General features: G+C 40.6%; 1 protein-coding gene across 1 annotated transcript in view; it reads left to right on the top strand.

Annotated features, from left to right (window-relative positions):
* Positions 1-9613, top strand: part of CATSPERE (catsper channel auxiliary subunit epsilon) — a 199876-nt gene extending 190263 nt beyond the window's left edge. The window contains exons 15-16 of the mRNA XM_004700170.1: positions 3050-3103; positions 9460-9613. Of these exons, the coding sequence (XP_004700227.1) occupies positions 3050-3103; positions 9460-9613 (208 nt within the window). The remainder of the gene's footprint in view (positions 1-3049; positions 3104-9459) is intronic.
* Positions 9614-20331: the final 10718 nt, after the last annotated feature.

Here is a 20331-nt window from a genome sequence, read left to right on the forward strand (position 1 = left end):
ATGTACAAATGTGCTTTATACAATTGATGTATTATGGATTGTGATAAGAGTTGTATGAGCCCCTAATAAAACGATTGGGGAAAAAAAGCCAAGAAAAGGTTTTTTACAGAAGGAAACATTCTTTAATGGTTACCAAGGATGGGAGACAAAGGGAGGCGAAATAACTAACTGAAAAGTAAGACATATGCTAACTTGTGTGAAGGGGAAGACAGTATACAAGAAAGAGGAAGGCAGCATAAAATGATCGTGGCAAAGGAACACATGGGAAGGAGCACAAGAGTGTAAGACCAGATAGGGACATATTCCACACACAATCCTGCAATAACAGTAATAACTATAGTCTACAGGAAGTATATAGGTGGACATGAAACTGAAGAAGTATGAGAAGGCAAATAGGACTACACCCACAAGTATTTATAGGGTGGACAGGATATTTCCACACATATAAATACATGTGCTGCCTGTTTCCATGAATATAGTAGAGCATACAGTTATGAAAACTTCTTGATCATAAGAAGTCACTTTGAGGACTCACTCTGTACCTGGAAACTCGGAATCATAATCTCAGAGGACGTAAGGTCAGTTGGCACAAACTAGTTCACTGATAAAATGTTCTCCATCCTCTGATGAGTAGACTGGGTCTTAAAGGTGACCACCAAGGTGCAGCCCTTCGTCTCTCCCAGTCCGGAGGAAAGAAGAGTGAAGAAGACGGAACTATCATGGAAACAATTAGCTCAATGCATTAATGCACCATGCGAACTTCAGTCTCGACTCTGAGGCCAGAAGACCTGCTCTGAACGGGATTATGTTACAAGGTCCCAGATAGTGTGAAAAAAATGTAGAACGATTCAAAGTCATAAACCAGACCAGGTGTACTGGTTGGATAGAGATAGGTGGGATGCCACCAAGACTGTGGCTCTCAGTTACCTTCCATGTCTAGAACCAAGCCCACCCCTGTAGTGGACTAATTATCCACTTAAGATCAAAAGAGCAGCACTGACCCCAGGACAAAGTTCAGAGAGTTATGAAAGGGGGAATGGATACTGGAAACACCAGGAGCAAGAAGCATAAGGAGACTGAGTGAGGTGAAACAAAATGTACAGGGATTGCTGACTGTGAAAAGGATGGATGGTCCGCTCTTTAAACGTTTGCCTAATTCACAATTAAGTGTTTTTTTAAGCTGCTCAGGGTCTCAGCCAATATCAGAATGTGGTTCTACTGCGCTGAAAGCTAGAGTGTTACCTTCTCATTCCAAATATGTTCACTTGTCACTGTCTTATCTATGCACAGTCAGCATTTGTCTAAACCAAAAGAAATTTCTCATTACAAATATTATAGTCTTGTGGACCTGTTTTTAAAGTAGTTGGACAAAATCCAGATATTTCAGAAATGGATGGGACAACCTCCTCCTACTACAAGAAGCTTAAATCAGAGCATTAAATAAATTACACTTGAGATAGTTAAGGTTTATTATGCCAACCTGGCCGATACACACGTGAGATTAATTGAAGGGCGGAGAGATATATGGCTCGATGAGCCTCGCCTTTCTTATTCTCAGATGGTCAGACCAGTGTGCTTCAGCTGGCAAGGCTGACTTCCTGCAAGACATCCCTGAGGAGAAGCCACATGGACCTACCCTGATGCAGCCGTGGGGGCTGGAGCAGCCACGTGGAGACTGCTGCCAGCGCTGAGATGCTTACACCACCACTGGATTCAAAGACTTTCTACCCACCAGCCTGTGATCCTCGCATTCGGCATCATTGTGTGTGTTTTGTGAGTTTGAGGAAGACTTTGTAGATCGGTGTCAGACATATAAGCTAACTCAGACTTGAACTGGACTGGGTTGGGATGCTTTCTGAAGGTACACTTAAACCCTATGTATAAAAACTCTCTCTTATACATATATGGGTTTCTGTGGATTTCTTTCTCTAGTTTACCCAGACTAACCCAATAGTCTTCAATGGTTATAAAATAAAAAATAAAAAAGGAAAGGGGTTTAGTAGATATTTCTCCAAAGAAAATATACAAATGGTCAATAAACACATGGAAAGGTGCGCCCTATCATTAGTCATTAGGGAGAAGCAATTCAAATCACAATGCGATACTACTTTGTACCCAGTAGGGACTATGATCAAAACCACAAATAATAAAACGAGTTAGTGAAATTTTAGAGAAATACTCAGTAACCTTAGAAATGATAGCATAGCTCCACATAATCAGGGTTCCTGACATTCTCCAAGGAGGCCTGGATTGGGTCACATGTTGGATTGCTAGCTGAAAGGTCAGCAGTTTGAAACCACCAGCTGCTCCGAGGGAGAGAGATGAAGCTTTCGACGCCAATAAAGAGTTACAGTCTTGGAAACCCACGGGGACAGTTCAACCCTGTCACAATGAGTTGGGATTGACTCAATGGTATTACTCCCAGATAATGAATTTGGAATTTTGGGGAATATTCTCCTCTCCCTCAATGAGCCAACCAGTAACAGGTGAACTTCATGGGCTCGAGGATCAAAAGGTCTGAGTTCATACGTATCCCAGCTCTGCTACTTATCCTGTGTAAGTTTTTGCCAAGTTTCTTATCTGTCTCATTTTATTCATCTTAAAGCAAGATTGCTATGAAGATTAGCTTAGATAACATAGGGAACACTTTTAACACAGTTCTTGTCACATAGTAAATGCTCAATCCGTATGAATTTTTTGTATGTGGAAATGTTCAGGAAGTGTTGGTTGACTATTATTTCTATGAATAACTATTATTGCTCATGGTTATTATTATTAACTCCACTAGCACTGTTCTTTGGTAACCACTACCAATGTGATGTAAAGCTGTGAGTAAGACAAAGTGGTACTGATGAGCTCACAAGTCTCAGAGTCACCTACGTGACTCAAGTAGAGAAAACATCACAGCGGTTACGTAAACGTATATATCTTGGCCAACCTTAAAAATGGTACTAAGTAAGACGAACATGACGACATTGTTACAATGGAGAGAGATGGGGGTTTAGTGCATTTTACTTAAATGTAATAATACTCTATTTCTAATTTGCAGCTTCTGCAACCTAACAACTATATTTGCAATAGAGACCTTTGGATTTATTTCCAGGTAATGACTAGTGCCTAATTAGGATTTAATAAGGGAAATGTTAAAAGATATAAGTGCCAACTGAAAAGGAAAAAGAGCTTTTCTCCCATGTCTTTCAAAACATAGCCCTTGTAGTGGGTCCTCGCTGGAACTCTTATTACACAAAATTATTATAAAGGGCATAATGGAACTGAATGCTGACAAAAAGTGTATGAAATGCTCACAGCAAAGCCAGTGACTTTTATAAATCTTTATGTGTGGGTGTTTTTTGTTTGTTTTGCTATCTGTGAAGTCTGTGTTCCAAAATGACAGAAAGTTGCTATTTCCTGTAACCCTAATGCCTTTGCCCTATAATTGACATTCTAAAACGTATTTGTGTTGAGTACCATGTTTCATGTATACCATGCCCACATAAATAATGCATTTGTGCATTAATGCATGTAGAATGCATAGGAAGCTAATCTGAAAGGGGCCATATGATAAGCAAAAATGGTATAATGTGCATTATTTGTACAAAAATCCAGAATCTCAGATCTCTGGGTGACACAAATAGTTAACCACTGAACCAGTAGCTGGAAAGTTGGTGGTTTGAACCCACACAGATTCACCTCAAAAAGCAAGACTGGCAATCTGCTTCCTGAAGGACGCAGCCTTGAAAACCCTATTATTTCTTGAAAACTCTATTATTTCTATCAAAAGTTATTATTGTTATTATTATTACCACTATCATTGTGCCTTGGTAACTGTTTTCCTAGTACACATCTCTTTCAACTCTGCCTCATGGGCAGATGTCCAAGGTTACATGTGGAAGTCGATGGAAGGCAGTGGCCATGTCCTTAGATGCTAACCCCGAGTCTACTGTCACCCACCAACCAGCATTCTGGTTGTCCAGAAAATAGACAGTCAAGGCATTTCCATGTACTTGGCTCTCCCTTCCCTTGGAAAGCAGAGTTGTTATTGTTATTTTTTTAAAACCTTTAATATTAAAGTTGGGACTTTAAATTACTTTGCTTTTCTGCCTTGGACCTGGTGTTTATTTTCTAAAATGTTCAACCAAAGTGAAAAATAAACTAGTAAGATACTTTGGGCCCTACTTTAAATATTACTGACAGCTTGATAATGGAAGATTAATTGTATGAATCTTAAAAACAAGAGTTGTTTTGTAGTAAATTTGAGAGACACATATACCCTTTTATGTTTGATGTAGGTGAATATCAGAAAGAGTTGTGAATTCCACTCACAGTGACTCCATGAGACAGAGTAGAGCTTCCCCAGGAGGTGTTCTAGGCTACATCTTTATGGGGACAAATTGCCTGGTCTTTTCTCTCATGGAATGGCTAAAAATTAACAACCTCGCAGCCATCAAATCCATTTTGATTCATAGGAACCAAAATCTCTATGTCCTTCATTTTTTCTTCCAATTTCTGGTAATCCCAGTCATTTCTTGGGCATCCTTTGGGATAGTTGTTGAGCATTGGGCTGCTAACCTCCGCTGTTCAAAACTACCAACCATGCAAAAAAAAACAAAACAAAACAAAACTACCAACCATGCCATGGGAGAAATATGAGGCTATGTACTCTTGTAAAGGGTTATAGTCTGAGAAATGACCAAAAAAAAAACCTTTTCCTTTTCCTGAGGCATGGCTGGTGGTTTCTAACTGCTGACCTTGCAGTTAACAGCCTGACCTGTAGCCCTTTTCCAGGGAGCAGTGTCACAGTTCAAGTCATAACACACTTTTAGCAGGATGCCCTGACCTCTCTGCATTTGGTCCCAAATCGGTACAGTGCCCAGCAACCTGCTTTCTTTTTGTCTACTCTTGGGCAGTCCAATACTAGTAAAAATGTTACACAACAGGGCAGATCAATGAACTTCCAATACCAACACTCCCTGGGAATCTTACTATCCCTCTTTTTTGGTTGGCCTTTGATTTGTTTTAATTAAACAAAAATTTTAACAGTTTTATTGACACATAATCCACATACCATAAAATTCAATGGGTCAATGATATAAAGAAGAGTTGTACAATCATTGCCACCATCAATTTTAGAATGTTTTCTTTTTTCTTGTAGTTATTGTTGTTCGCTCCCCTTTGTCCACCCCTGATTCTCTCCAGCCATGTTCCTAGGGAATTATTAATCCATTGACTGTCTCTATAGATTTACCTACCCTGGATTTTATATACTGAAAGACATAAACCAAAAAGTAACAATAACTAAATAAAACAGAGGAAACCGCTCAATCAAAAAGAAGTTGAAATATTTAAAACTGGAACAACTTTAACATGGGTCAAAAGAGAGATCAAATGATAATGTGCTAGCTTTTAACCTAACTACATCTGCCATAATCCACTTTCCAATGCACTATGCATGACAGCAAGGATATTCGCCTCCCTGGTGTAAGATCAGAGAGGATTCTCTGGAGTCTTAATCCACATGTATTCACCCTTCCCCGCTTCCCCTCCACCATTTTTTGGTTTTAACTGAAACCATTTTTAAAATTTTAACAAATAATTTTATTGGGGGCTCTTACAGCTCTAACAACAATCCATACATCCATTGTATCAAGCACATTTGGACTTATGTTGCCATCATCATTTCCAAAACATTTTCTTTCTACTTGAGCCGATGGTAACTGAAACAATTTTTAAATGGATCAAAAAAGATGCTAAATTTAACCTAATTATATCTACCATAATCATCTTTACCATGTTCTCTGTCTGATAACAAGGCTTTTCACAAGAAACCATTAATCCAGTTACTGCCTCTAGAGAGTCACCCAGCCTGGATTTTATAAACTGAAACACATACTGAAACAAAGAATCAAAAAGGCTAACAACAATAACAAAGTAAAATAGAGGAGGGAAATCCAGCTGGAAAGGAAACAAAAAATATTAAAAACTAAAACAAATTGAAAATGGACACCTATGACATTATTGATCACAATTTCATACATCCTAGTCCCTCAGGGCACCTCAATTCTCTGCTGCTGTCAGGTATCATCAGGAAGTTCCAGCTGAGAGTAACCCTCTGAGGAGCAGAGCCAAACACTGCCGGGGAACCAACACAAAACAAATCATTGTCCAGTCCTGTGCCGTGCTCACAAGTGTTATGCTGGAACTCATGGCAGCCGCTGTGTCGGGCCATCTTGTTGAGGATCTTCCTCTTTCTCCCTGACCTACTACTTTAGCAAGCATGATCGCTTTTACCAGGGTCTGCCCTCCCGTGATAGCGTGTCCAAAGCACATAAGACAAAGTCTTACCATCCTAGCTTCTAAGAAGTATTTTGGATGTCCCTTCTTCCAAGACAGATTTGTTAGTTATTCTAGAAGTCCGTGACATCTCGATATTCTTTACCCACAGCATCCTTCGAAGGCACGGATTCTTCTTCTTCCTAGCTCATTGTTCAGCTTTCACATGCACGTGGCCCAAGGCTTTGGGCAAGCACACCTTAGTTCTCAATGTGACGTCTTCACTTTAGAGCAGGTCTTTTGCGGCAGACCTGCCCAGTGCAAGGTCACATTCAATGTTGAGACTGCTGCTTTCCTGGGCATTGATTGTTGAATCCAAATAAAATGAAATTCTTAACAACTTACTCATACAGCTGGGTGGATTTTTCTTTTCTTTCTTTATGTTGAGATGCAATTCATGCTGAAGGCTATTGTGTCCGATCTCCAGCAATAAGCACAAGTAAGTCTTTGTCGCTTTCAGCCAGCAAGATTGTGTCATCTGCCTATGTTGAACCTTCCTCCGATCCGAGTGCTTCATTCTTCTATACGTAGTCCTTTCCGCCCCCCGCCCCAAGTATTTGCTTACCCTACACATTGAATATGTATGATGAAGGGATACAACATTCACCCACACCTTTCCTGATTTTAAACCACTGTGTCTCTTTTCTCTGTTCAAATTACTGACCCTTGCCTATGTACAGCTCTCACATAAACAAAAGTGTTCTGGAATTCCAATTCTTTTGAATGTTTTCCATAGTTTGCTGTGATCCATACAGTCGAATGCCTTTGCAAAAATATTTGTTACAAATAAACATCTTTCTGGTATTCTCACTTCTCTTGCCCTCCTCCAATCTCTCTGGTCACTTATTCTGAAATTCTACTCTTAAATCATTAGTATTCCTTAGAATTTGCATATCAGTTCTCTCCTAAGCTCTACATCAGTTCTCAGGGCCTTTTCATCACATTTCACTGTCTGAAAAACTTATTTATCTATAGCAGTTCTTGACTTGTGTATCCACTGAAAATCTATGTAAAATGGATGTGTTTGTGCATATGTGCAATTCCCTGGATACAACAGCATTTAAAACTGAAATAAAGTTAAAAATGACTAATTTACATTAGTTTGAATTATGATACTGTCGAAGAATATGCGAAGTATAGACTGCCAAAAGAACAAACAAATCTCAACTAAGTCCACATGGAATAAGCACACCAGGCTTTAAAATCCAATGATAATAAATAATAAAATCCAAATTCAAAGGAAGGAATGGTATCAAAGCTTAAATTGCGAACATCCAATTTGCAGAAAGCTATGGATGACAGTGGGAGCCCAAAATCTATTTACAGAGTCCCCACATGGATTAAGTATCTGGTGAGTCCCCTCTGACCACAGTTGAGGGATATGAATCACCTTACTATCAGATAGAGATTATTCTAAACTGGATTATGGTAGATGTTATTAGGTTAAAATGTAATCCCTGATCATTTGATCTCCCTTTGACCCCTTTTAAATTTGTTCTAGTTTTTAGTGTTTACTGCTTTTATCTCACCAGAAGTTTTCCCCCTGATTTAATATTTATTTGTCTTTCCTTCTTCTTAAATATATTTGCTGTGTGTGTGTGTGTGTGTGTGTGTGTGTGTGTGTGTGTGTGTGTGTGTTTTCTAAGAGATGAAGCCCAGGATAAGCAAATATACAGAGACAGTAACTGGTAACTGATGTAATGGCTTTTGGGGGATAGGGTGGAGAGGTTGGAGGGAAATGGGGAGCAAATAATGAATACAAGAAGGAAAAAGGTGTTCTGGAATTGATTCTAGTAATGCATATACAACTTTTTTAATGCAGCTGACCAAATGTAAGATATATGAATTATATCTCAATATAACTATTTTTTAAAAAAAAGAACAAACAAATCTGCTTGGAAGAAGTCCAGCCTGGATGGCAAGACTTCATTTCAGTTACTTTGGAAAAGCACATCATGCTTGGTAAGCAAAAGGTCAGCAAAAAAGAGGAAGTCCCTCAATAAGCTGGATTGACGTGGTGGCTGCAACAATGGGCTCCAACCTATGGACAGTTGTGAGGATGGTGCAGGACCAGGCATTATTTTGTTCGGAACAAAATCAATGGCACTTAGAACAACAACAATAATTTATATATTAATGATTCTCAGGTCCATAACTCAAGGCCCAATTACTCTTCTCTTTTTCATACCCATATAATCACTTGATTGACTCTCAGATGCCTCAATACGTCAAAAATCGCACCAACCATATTCATACACCCCCTTTAAAAACGTCTCTTACCTCTGAATTTCCTATGATCAGTGAATGATGACACCATCCTCAGGTCACCCAGCCCGAAACCTGGGAGATACCCTTTAGTGCTTTGTATTTTTCAAACCGCACACCTGAACAACCGCATGCCCAATTTAGTCTAACTTTTAAATATAACTACATATCCACATTTCTCCATTTCTTCAGCCACTACATTAATTCATTTATCTTGCTACCTCCACACTAATGTACCCCTTTTTATCCACTCTTCACCCTGCAATAAGATCATCCACCAAAAATGTTCATCTTTTCCGATGGCAGTAAAAAACAGAAAAGGAAATCTTTCATCATAGCTCCCTTTAACCATATGGCTATCTCTGCTTTCCCTGGTTTGATAGAAGGCATCTTTCTTATCTGCCTTTACCTGCCTGTTATTCCTCATCTCTCACCGCTTTGCCTCCTACCTGATCTCTGTCACACTGAACTAGTTGCAGTTCTAGAATGTCTGGGAGTGGTTTCTATCTTAGGCTCTCATGCTTCTACACCTGTATCTATGCCCCTCTCTCTCTGCCTCTCTAGTCCCTTGCCCCCAGACGTTCTTATCCAATCAATTCCTACCCAGTTCTCCATACTCAATTCAAGGGTCACCTCCCATGGAATGCCATCCTTGCTGCTCAGCTTACGCTTCCTTCTCCCATTATATTTACCCACTACTGTATTTGGTTCTCTGGCCAGCCTGAGGGTGGAAATCCTGTCTCATTAGTCTTTGTTCTCTACCAATGGCATAGTAGCTATCAATTAAGAAATAGTTTGACTAAGTCAATTAACAACCAATATAAAAACAATGATTTATAATATTTTCTCTTTTTTTTTTTCCAGACCAAGTGGCTACCTGGTAGCTTCTTTTCTCTTTTTCCTAATGCTACTGTTCTTCAGTGTTTTGGTTTTGAGCTACTTCCAGTATATGAAGATTTATAGAACATATATTTATGAACCACTTCACAAAACTCAAAGAAAACAAAAGAAATTGTAGGTGGGCCTAACGTTATTTTATGGGTACATGTATATAGAGGGAGTCTATATATTTATATACTTCTGTTAAGAGCATGCATTTGACCAAGAAATACTCAGTACATGCTCATAGTAAGTACCATCAAGTTCAAGATGTGAAAATCTTCAATGATTCAAAGAAATATATTTTTATATATATATTGTTATGAGATTAATTCTTATGTGTTGCATTCCTCTTACAGGGTCTCTATACACTCTTACTATGGCAATTTTAGAAATTAAATTTGGCTATTATAATTCTTCTGGAGAATAAAAGTATTTTATTTCAAAAGTGTAGAAAATATCAGTTATTTTACATGAGATGTTAAATGGCTGTAATTCATTCATGTATAAAAGACAATAAAAGTGTGTGGATATGAATCATCTGTAACTTATTCTTAAATATAGTTTATAAGTTTTTCTAACACTAGATTGACACATGGATGTGTATCTACTTTTATTAAAATTCCATTCTGATGCTCAAAATAAGCTTCTTAATTTATTCAAATGTTATCATAGCTTTTTTAATAATTAGTATTTGTGTTAGTCAGGGTCAACCAGAGAAACAGAACCAGTATGATTTATATATATGAACTAATAAGATAGATAGATTATTAAAAAGGAAGGGCTATATGTTATTGTGGAGCTGGCTAAGCAAGTCTGAGATCCATAGGGTATGTGGTCATTTAGGATGGATCACCAGGGAGATGGAATTCCCTAGGCACAGTCTAACACTTTTGTCCACAAAGAGAATTTCTTCTTTTACAGAATGAGGAACAAGACAAGCTACTTGCTAGTCATCATTGTTCTGATATTCTGATACTACAAAAGTAATCAGTATAAATATTGGGGGGAAAGAGATAGCATTCTTTCTTTCACTAATAAGATTATATGCCTAAAAATTCAAAACCAGTAACTAGAATTGTTAAGATAATTTGATGGCTCAATACAAGACAAATATTTAAAAATAAATTCCTTTATATACTAATGGTAACTTCTTAATAATAAAAAGTCTATCATGGTGCGTGTTAGTCCAGGTTGACCAGAGAAACATAGAAACTCATATGTGTATAAGAGAAAGTTTTATATAAAGGGTAATGATACATTAAGAAAGCATCCGAACCCAGTTCAGTCCAAGCCCATAAGTCCAATATTAACGCATATGTCCCATACCAATCTATAAAGTCCTCTTCAGACTCAGGAAACACATGCAATGATGCCGAATGCAGGATGTTCACAGGCCAGTGAGTAGAAAGTCTTTGGATCCAGTGGCGTTGTAAGCATCTCAGCACTAGCAGGGGTCTCTATGGGGCTTCTCCAGTTCCCAGGGCATGGGGTCTATCAGCGTAGTGCCATGTGTCTTGTCAGTAGAGAGCCTCTAAGAGAGTGAGCAGAGAGAGTCTCTCCCACCTCCAAAGAAGAAATGCTGGAGTTCCTAAAATTCTCAGAAGATGGCCATACCCACACAGAGGTCTCATTCCTTATGACCCGATTGACAGACTAGACTCCACCCCTTCACTCTTAATTTCTCTCAAGTCCCAAATTGACACCAGATTATGTAACTACCACAGACCACCTCTTGTCAGTTTGACATTTTCATACAATTGTAGCCTTATATAATTGTCAAATAATAAAATCATATCTGTACCTAACAGGATATAACTAAAATGCATATAATTCAATATATGCCACTCTCATTTAAACATAACATTCTATAAGTGACAAAACAAAAATTTTCTATGCTTAACAATTGCAGTTAAGTAACACCTACACCTTAATCCTATAATCCTATGAATAGATTTCCCCCACCTATGAAAGTTGGTAAGCCAGCCACTTCATGCCTTTATCCCCCAATTTTGAGTATTTAATTTCTCTACTGCTCACTTATATCCACCCAGTGATCTGAGGGGACAATCATATTATTTGATGTGAAGAATCTTCATTCCAATTGGAATCTTATGATAATGTCAATTTTAAGGTACTGCTTGCAAACACATGGTTGCTTACCACCCCGTTTCCCCGAAAATAAGACAGTGTCATATTAATTTTTGCTCCCAAAGATGTGTTAGGTCTTATTTTCTGGGGATATCTTATTTTTCCATGAAGAAGAATACGGTACACATTTATTGTTTATTGTTTTATTAAAAGAGACCTCGCACTTCCTGTCTGCTCTGGCTGTGCTGCGGCCAACAGTGAGCTGCGTGGCAGCGCCCGCCACTATGGTCCAGATACCAGAGTTACGGTAGGGTAGCTTTGGGGGGGCCTTATTTTGGGAGAGGTCTTATTTTCAGGGGGATGCCTTATATTTCAGCGAGAGACAAAACTGTAAGTAGGTCTTATTTTGGGGGGATGTCTTACTTTCGGGGAAACACGGTATACATTTGAAGGTTATCTGCTGAAGGCTACCTGCCTGAAGATTGTCTGCCATCAAGAGCAATCAGACCACCACACCCTATGTACAGCCCACTCCCTTCTGATAAGGATCATAGATTGCTCCCTGGAGAAGAGCTCAGGGACACTTAAGGTCAAGTCAGCTCAGAGATGACCAAGGTTAAGCCGCCATCTTAAATCTAGAACCTGCCCATCTCGTTAGGTATGTGCCTTCCTGTCACGGGTATGTCCCTAATACCTCCATTAGCTGTTACATTATGCCCTTAGTCCATCCCCTTCCTGTTATGTGTATGTCTCTAATACCACCCCTTTCTGTTTTGTATATGTATGATATGGCTTTCTAGCCCAAGATTATATAACCTTGTTAAGAGAATATATTACTCTCTCTCCCAGACCTGGTTCCTGATTGCATAGAGGAGGTAGCCTCCTCTGCAGAATCAAGAGGACAGTGACAGAGATGAACACAGGGCTGGACTAATAAGTATCCATAGGACAGAAGGCCTCAAAGTGAAAATATTTGTGTTCCAGCTGGTAAGACCCATGTGTGTGGTTGCCAATGATGTTTTTGAAAAGGAGGGAAAAAAGTGATCTTCGCCTTCATTTCTAATACCAAGGCTATATTTTCTAACTTTGTTCCATATTTTTCTCTTTGTTTCCAAGTTTCATACCAATAATTATTAATGAATCTTACTGCATATTTAATCAATTTCAGATGAAAGACGTTATTGCTATGAACTTACAGTGATCCTGTATACAACAGAATGAAAATCACCTGGTCTTGGGCCGTCTTCACAATTGTTCTTACGCTTGAGCCCATTGCAGTCACCGCATCAATCTTGTCAAGGGTCTTCCTCATTTTCAGTATCCTTCCACTTTACCCAGCATGATCTCCTTTTCCAAGAATTGGTCTCTCTTGATAACAAGTCCAAAGTACGTGAGATGAAATCTTGCCATTACTTCTAAGGAGCATTCTGGCTGCACTTCTTCCAAGACAGATTTGTTGGTTCTTTTGACAGTCCACCATACTTTCAGTATTCTTCACCAGCACTGTCATTCAGATGTGTCAATTCTTCTTTGGTCTTCCTGATTCAATGTCCAACTTTCAAATACATATGAGGCAATTAAAAATACCATGACTTGGGTCAGACACACCTTAGTCCTCAAACCAACATTCTTGCTTTTCAAAACGTTAAAGAGTGTGATAGTTATATAATCTGTTGTCAATTTAAGACTTAAGAGTGAAGGGGTAGAGTTTAGTCTGTCAATCAGGTCGCAGCTTGATAACCTCATTTGGAAGCACTAAGGAGAAAATAGCTTTCGAGGAGGGACACAACACTCCATCCCCCCCCCCCCCCCCCCCCCACTGCGAGACATTCCTATTGAGAGGACACATGGAGCTATGCTAGAGCCCCGGCCAGCACTGAGATGCTTATACTGCCACTGGATCCACAAGACTTTTCACCCCCTGGCCTGTGATCTTTCTGCATTCAGTGTCATTGCATGTGTTTCATGAGTATGAAAAGGAATTTATAGACTGGTAACAGACATGTGGGCAAATATCGGATTTACAGACTTGATCTGGATTGGGCAGGGATGTTGTCTTAATCTAGGTTCATTCTTTACACATTCCATGTACTGATTATTAATGGATGTTTGCATCTGTTTCTTCTCACCAACAGCAGGTAGAAGTCCTAAGAGATTTGCTCCATCTTCATCATTAGGGTCAACTCTAGTTGAGGAGACAGCTCTTCCCCAGATGTATTTTTAGTACCTTTCCAACCTGAGATGCACTATCTCACACAATATTCCATGGCCATTCATAATCTCTCAGAAGAGGAGAACCCATTTCTATTTTTCCAGTTTTTCTTAATGTGGATTTCACCTGAAATCTGTTCACCACAGGTGATCCTGCTGATATTTGAAATATTAATGGCCCATTTCAAATATAATTTAACGAGAATATTTATTAAATCTTAGACAAAGACAACACAAAGACACAGACCCATTATGCAGAGGAAGGAGAAATGGCATCCAAGGGTTTGTTGAGATAACAAACTTTAAAAAGGGCATGGGTGGGCAAAGAAGTTGTCACAAAAACATGATTGGTGACATAAGAATAAATAAATCACAATTACAGATAGGACTACAGAAGCAGGAACAAGATCATGATCAGAACACGTGCATTGTTAGATAGAAGTATGTGTTAGGCAGAATTCTCTAGGGAAACAAAACCAGGACACATATGATTAGATAGATAGATAGATAGATAGATAGATAGATAGATAGATAGATAGACAGACAGATAGATTGATTGATTTATATAGCACGAAGGAATAGAACAGCTAATTAGTCCAAACCAGTACAGAAGGCTCAGTTCAACTCATTTCCATAGAATAGTTAATATGCTGGAAGTTAATATACTTCCATGGAATAGTTAATATACTACTGGAAGTCCTTCAATTCATGAGGGCTGCCACTCCTAAGCAGACAACCTAGTCATCCCTCAGGCAATGCAGGCAAAATCCACCCACAGGCAGAAAACGGGGGGGAGGGGGGGCGTAGGGGGGGCTGGGGGGGGATATCACCAATACCGGTAGTTAGCATCTCAGGAACTTAGGGAAGCAGGCCTGAATGGGCTATCTAGCTCAAGCAATGCAAGACCACAGGGTCCACCAGACTCAAGCCCAAGCAATATACACACCAGCAGCATGGCAAAGCAGTTCTCAAAGGAGCCTCAAGCTCTAGCAACATGATCCATGGGTTGGCTTGTTCCACAGGTAGTATAGCTCACAAGTTGAGACAGAGAACTAGTTAAAGCAGCCACATGATGGTCCGATCACCAGAGAGCAAGAAAGAGAGGGACAGGCCTTGCCGAGCCATTTATCTCTTTGTCATCCGATCAAACTGCGACCTGATTAATCCCACGTGTTCCTATTGGCCAGGTTGGCACAATAAACCTACTTATCACAGTCCACCCTTGCCAACTTGGCACCTGTACACAATTCTTTAGCCATATATAATTTCCAGACATTAATGAAATCACACTTACACTTAACATCATACATCTATCATACATATAAATGAAAACACACTGAATCTAATTGTATCTGGTACATCATACACGAACAAAGGAAAGATATTCAATAAGCACATATATAGAAGGTAAACTGACAATCACAAACCTTGCTTTTGCAATTGATCATGTGGTCGTAACTGATAGGTAGAACTACTTTCTTCTAATACTCATTCTATATCACCTTTGCCCTCAGCCAGCACCTCAGCTGGCCGTGGTTCTTTGCCTGGTGGGGTGACCCAGACCTGCTTTACTGAGGGGTCTGTGTCATTACACCTCCTGTCAGGATTAGGTTGTTATAGTTTACCATTTACTTTAATCACAGGGTATGGTAGTACTAAAAACTGGCCTATGAGATCTCCTGGATTACAGGCATATTCTTCTTTACCTCCATTACATAACAACAGTCCAATTATTCCTTGGTAATCAGCATCAATCACACCACTCAGTACAGTGACACCCTTCCTGGCCTGTTGATCCAAAGGCATGAATAGCCCAAAGTGGTCAGGGGGCATTCTCATCTGCCAGTTCAGTGGAATCAGTGCTGTGTTTCCAGGTGAGAGAGTACCTTCCTTCGGGGCTAGATCCTCCAGTCCTGAAGCGCATAGGGTTGCTGGTACAGGAAGTAAAAATGTTGCAAGTGGATCACTAGGATTAATAATGAGTGGTGCCACTCCAGCTTCCACACCTTGGTTCCTGGACCCATGAATCCTGACTATTGGAGACATAGCACCACGAATCCTGGCTATTGGAGACACATATTGGGTGCTGGTTTACAGCATATACAGCCTCCTGGAGAACAATTACCCCAGCACCGCAAGTTGTTGTTGCCACCTAGTTGGTGCCGTAATTATGTCTTTAGGAGGCCATTCTATTATTCTATCAAACCGGATGCTTCACGATGATGAGGATCATGATATGGCCAATGGATTCCATTGGTATGGGCCCATTGCCACCCTGCATTTGCTGTGAAGTGAGTTCCTTGATCTGAAGCAATGCTTTGTGGGATGCCATGCCGGTGGTTGAGGCATTCTGTAAGTCCACGAATAGTAGTTTTGGCAGAAGCATTGTGTGCAAGGAAGGCAAATCCATATCCAGAGTAGGTGTCTATTCCAGTAAGAACAAAACGCTGTCCCCTCTATGACTGAAATAGCCCTATGTAATCAACCTGCCACCAAGTTGCCGATTGATCTCCCCAAGGAATGGTCCCATATCTTGGACTCAATGTCGGCTTCTGCTGCTGGCAGATGAGGCATTCAACAGTGGCAGTGGCCAAGTCAGCCTTGGTGAGTGGAAGTCCATGTTGCTGTGCCCATGCATAACCTCCCTCCCCGCCACCATGTCCACTTTGTTCATGTGCCCATTGGGCAATCACAGGAGTGGCAGAGGAAAGAGGAGGACCAGTCTCCACAGCGCGTGTCATCTTATCCACTTGATTATTAAAGACCTCCTCCTGAGAGGTAATCCTTTGGTGAGCATTGACGTGAGATACAATTATCTTTACTTTCTTGGCCCATTCAAAGAGGTCTATCCACATAACTCTTCCCCACACCTCCTTGTCACCATTTTTCCAGTCATGTTCCTTCCAATTCCCTGACCATCCAGCCAAGCCATTAGCCACAGCCCATGAATCAGTATACAATATCACATTTGGCCATTTTTCCTTGCAGGCAAACTGAACAGCCAGGTGCACTGCTCGAAGTTCTACCCATTGGAAGGATTGCCCTTCACCACTGGCCTTCAGGGAGATCCCAGAAAGGGGCTGTAGAGCTGCCCTATCCATTTACAAGTGGCACCCGCATATGTGCAGAGCCATCAGTAAACCAAGCATGAATTTTCTGCTCTTCAGTTAACTTATCACTCTGCTCTTTTCTTTTTCTTTTTCATTCTGCTCTTCAGTTAACTTATCATAAGGAACTCCACAGGAGGCCATATGTGCAGACTGGGAGGAAGAAGGTAATGTGACAGGAGTGGAGACTGTGGGCATTTGGGCCACTTCTTCATGCAGCTTACTTGTCCCTTCAAGTTCTGCTTTAGCCTGATCTCATATATACCACTTCCATTTAACAATGGAGCGTTGCTGCACACGTCCAACTTTATGACTCTGTGGGTCAGACAATACCCAGTTCATGATGGGCAGCTCAGACCTCATGGTGACGTGGTGGCCCATAGCAAGGAATTCAGTCTACACTAAGCCCCAGTAACAGGCCAACAGCTATTTTTTCAAAAGGGGAGTAGTTGTCTGCAGAGGATGGCAGGACTTTATTTCAAAATCCCAAGAGTCTACACTGTGATTCACCAATAGGGGCCTGCCAAAGACTCCACACTGCATCTCTATCTATGACTGACACCTTTAGCACCATTGATTCAGCTGGATCATATGGTCCCAACGGCAAAGCAGCTTGCACGGCAGCCTGAACCTGTTGGTTGCAGAGCCTTTTCTTGTTCTGGGCCCCACTCAAAAATTGGAGGCCTTTCATGTCACTTGATAAACAGGTCGAAGAAGAACACCCAAATGAGGGATATGTTGCCTCCAAAATCTGAAGAGGCCCACTACCTGTTGTGCCTCCTGTTTAGTTATTGGGGGGCCCAGATGCAATAGCTTATTCTTCGCTTTAGTAGGAATGTCTCCACATGCCCCACACCACAGACCCCTCGAAATTTTATTGAGGTGGATGGTGTCTGAATCTCTGTTGGGTTGATTTCCCAACCTCTTGCAGACAGATGTTGTATTTTGTGTGGTTCACTTATAGAATATTATGTTTAAATGAGGCTTTGGCACATATTGAGTTGCACACATTTTAGTTGTATCCTGTTAGGTACAAATAGGATTTTATTATTGCTTTGTTAAAAATTATGTATGGCTAAAAAAAAATTATGTATGGCTAAAGAGTTTTGTGAAAGTGTCAAGTTGACAAGGGGTGGTCTATGGTAGTTACATAATCTGGTGTCAACTTGCTAAGGGGTGGAGTCTAGCCTGTCAATCAGGTTGCAGCTTGATGACCTCATTTGGAGGCGCCACAGAACTAAATAGTTCACTGGAAGTCAGATACAAATAGATTCTCTGCTTTGTCTTCCTGCTGACAAGATACATGGAGCTAAGTTGGAGCCCTAGAGCTGGAGGAGTCACATAGAGACCCCTGCCAGAGCTGAGATGCTTCCACTGCCACTAGATCCACAAGAGTTTCCACCCACTGGCCTGTGATTTTTCTGCATGTGGCGTCATTGCATGTGTTGCATGAGTCTGAAGAGGTATTTATAGATTGGTATCGGACATATGGGCTAGTATAGGACTTATGTGCTTGATCTGGACTGGGCTGGGATGTTTTCTCAATATACAATTGCTCTTTTATATAAAGCTCTTTTTTATACACATATGAGTGTCTATGAATTTGTTACTCTAGTCTACCCGGACTAACACAAAGGGCTTGCTTATAAGATTGTTCCTTCTGACCAAGGCAGTCAGGGTGGGACTGATCATAACTATGTCACCATCCCCAGCATGGTGACCACTATGAAGGACACACCTAGGCAAGCCCCTAAGAGAGACTGCTCCTCCTTGGGTGACTGGAAAGGGTGAAGGCAATCCACAATCCACAAGAAGGCAAGATTATTCACCACCTTTTTAAAAGACCAAAAAGCATTCAATGGAGGCTCAATCTGTGTGGGAACTTTGCAAATAGATTTGGGGCTGTACCCACCCTTCTGCAAACGAGGGTGCTCAGTGTTTAAGTTCTAATACAGCTTCCAGTATGACAGCAACATCTAAGCCTCCAACGTACAACAAAAGGTACTGTGACTTTAAATAACGGCTTCATCGGTTTGCCTTGTTGAGATCTCAGGGATGCCTAAAGGCTTGCCCAGATCACACCTCCTGATTTCCTCCTTTAAAAAGGATTCTTCCCCCAATGTTGCACATCCTGTCAATGATATGACCATCCACCTAGTCATTCAAGTCAAAAATCTAGTAGTTATCCTTGAATTCTCCCTCTCTAACAGATTTAATATTTTGAATAAGAAAGTCTATACATTCAATAAAGTCTATAGGACTCTTCCTCCAAAATATCCCAAATCTAACTCTTTTAGTTTCTACCACTGTCCTGGTGGCATAGTGGTTATGCATTGGGCTGATAACTGCAAGGTCATCAGTTCAAAACTACCAACTTGTCCTCAGGAGAAAGACGAGGCTTTCTACTCCCATCAACAATTTTCAGTCTCATAAACTCACAAAGGCAGGACTACCTTCCACTGTAGGGTTACAATGAGTTGGCATCGACTCAATGGCAGTGAGTTTTTTTAAAAAAAACCACTGCCACCAGCATTCAATTCACCTTCTGGCATGCGCTTCTGAAATGGTATTATAAGGAAAATTCTAATTGGGAATTTTAACCTTCAGAAAGGAAACCCAGTGCACTGCCACACCCCATGTACTTCCTCATTCCCAGAACACACCCATCCCAGGACCACCACCCCCCCTTTTACTAACAACCTGTCTGCACTAGAAATCTCTGCCTATTCTGCTTCTGTGACCTTGCCCTCTTTTGTGAACTTGCTTGTAAAGATAAAGTATAAAAGCAATGCCCACCTGACATTTAGGGCCCAGATCTTCTGAAATGCTAGTTCCTCTGGGTCCCCGGCTAAGAAATTATCCCTCTTTCAAGTTCTCCAAGAGTGCCACTTGGCCATTCCTGCGTCACAATTCTGCTGTTACACTCTAGGATCACTATGAGTTGGTTGGCTCCATGTTTCCTTCTGTGTTTGTTTTGCAACGTTTAACTTAAATGAGAAAACATGTGTCTGCTTGAGTATTTTTGGTAACTTTTTAAGGACATGCCCAGGGAATTCCCTACTTGTTTGTGTGAACACCTTTCTGCACACTTGCTAATCTGATTCCAACCACATTTTTCTGGAGGCAAACTGCCTTTCCCTGGGCTTGCCCCAGACTTGTCTAATCATATTCACATTGTTGGGTTAAAGGCCAGCAAACATGGGGGACGTGACCTAAAGAACGCAGATGATGTCTGAACTTGGATCAAGAGTCGAAATGGAGGTAGTGCTTTCCCCTGTACACCACTGCTTTCCATAGACTACGTGTGTGAGATTTTAAGCATTTATACATAATATTCACCTGCCATACTGATCTTCCAATTTCTATCTTTAGTCCTCTAAAATCCATTCTCTACTTAGTAGGCGGAGTAATCTTGTAAACACAGTACAAAATCATTTCACTCCCTGGC

Source organism: Echinops telfairi, unplaced genomic scaffold (genome assembly GCF_000313985.2).
Source record: "Echinops telfairi isolate 266 unplaced genomic scaffold, ASM31398v2 ScPeMD7_7424;HRSCAF=8462, whole genome shotgun sequence".
Taxonomy (NCBI): Eukaryota; Metazoa; Chordata; class Mammalia; order Afrosoricida; family Tenrecidae; genus Echinops; species Echinops telfairi.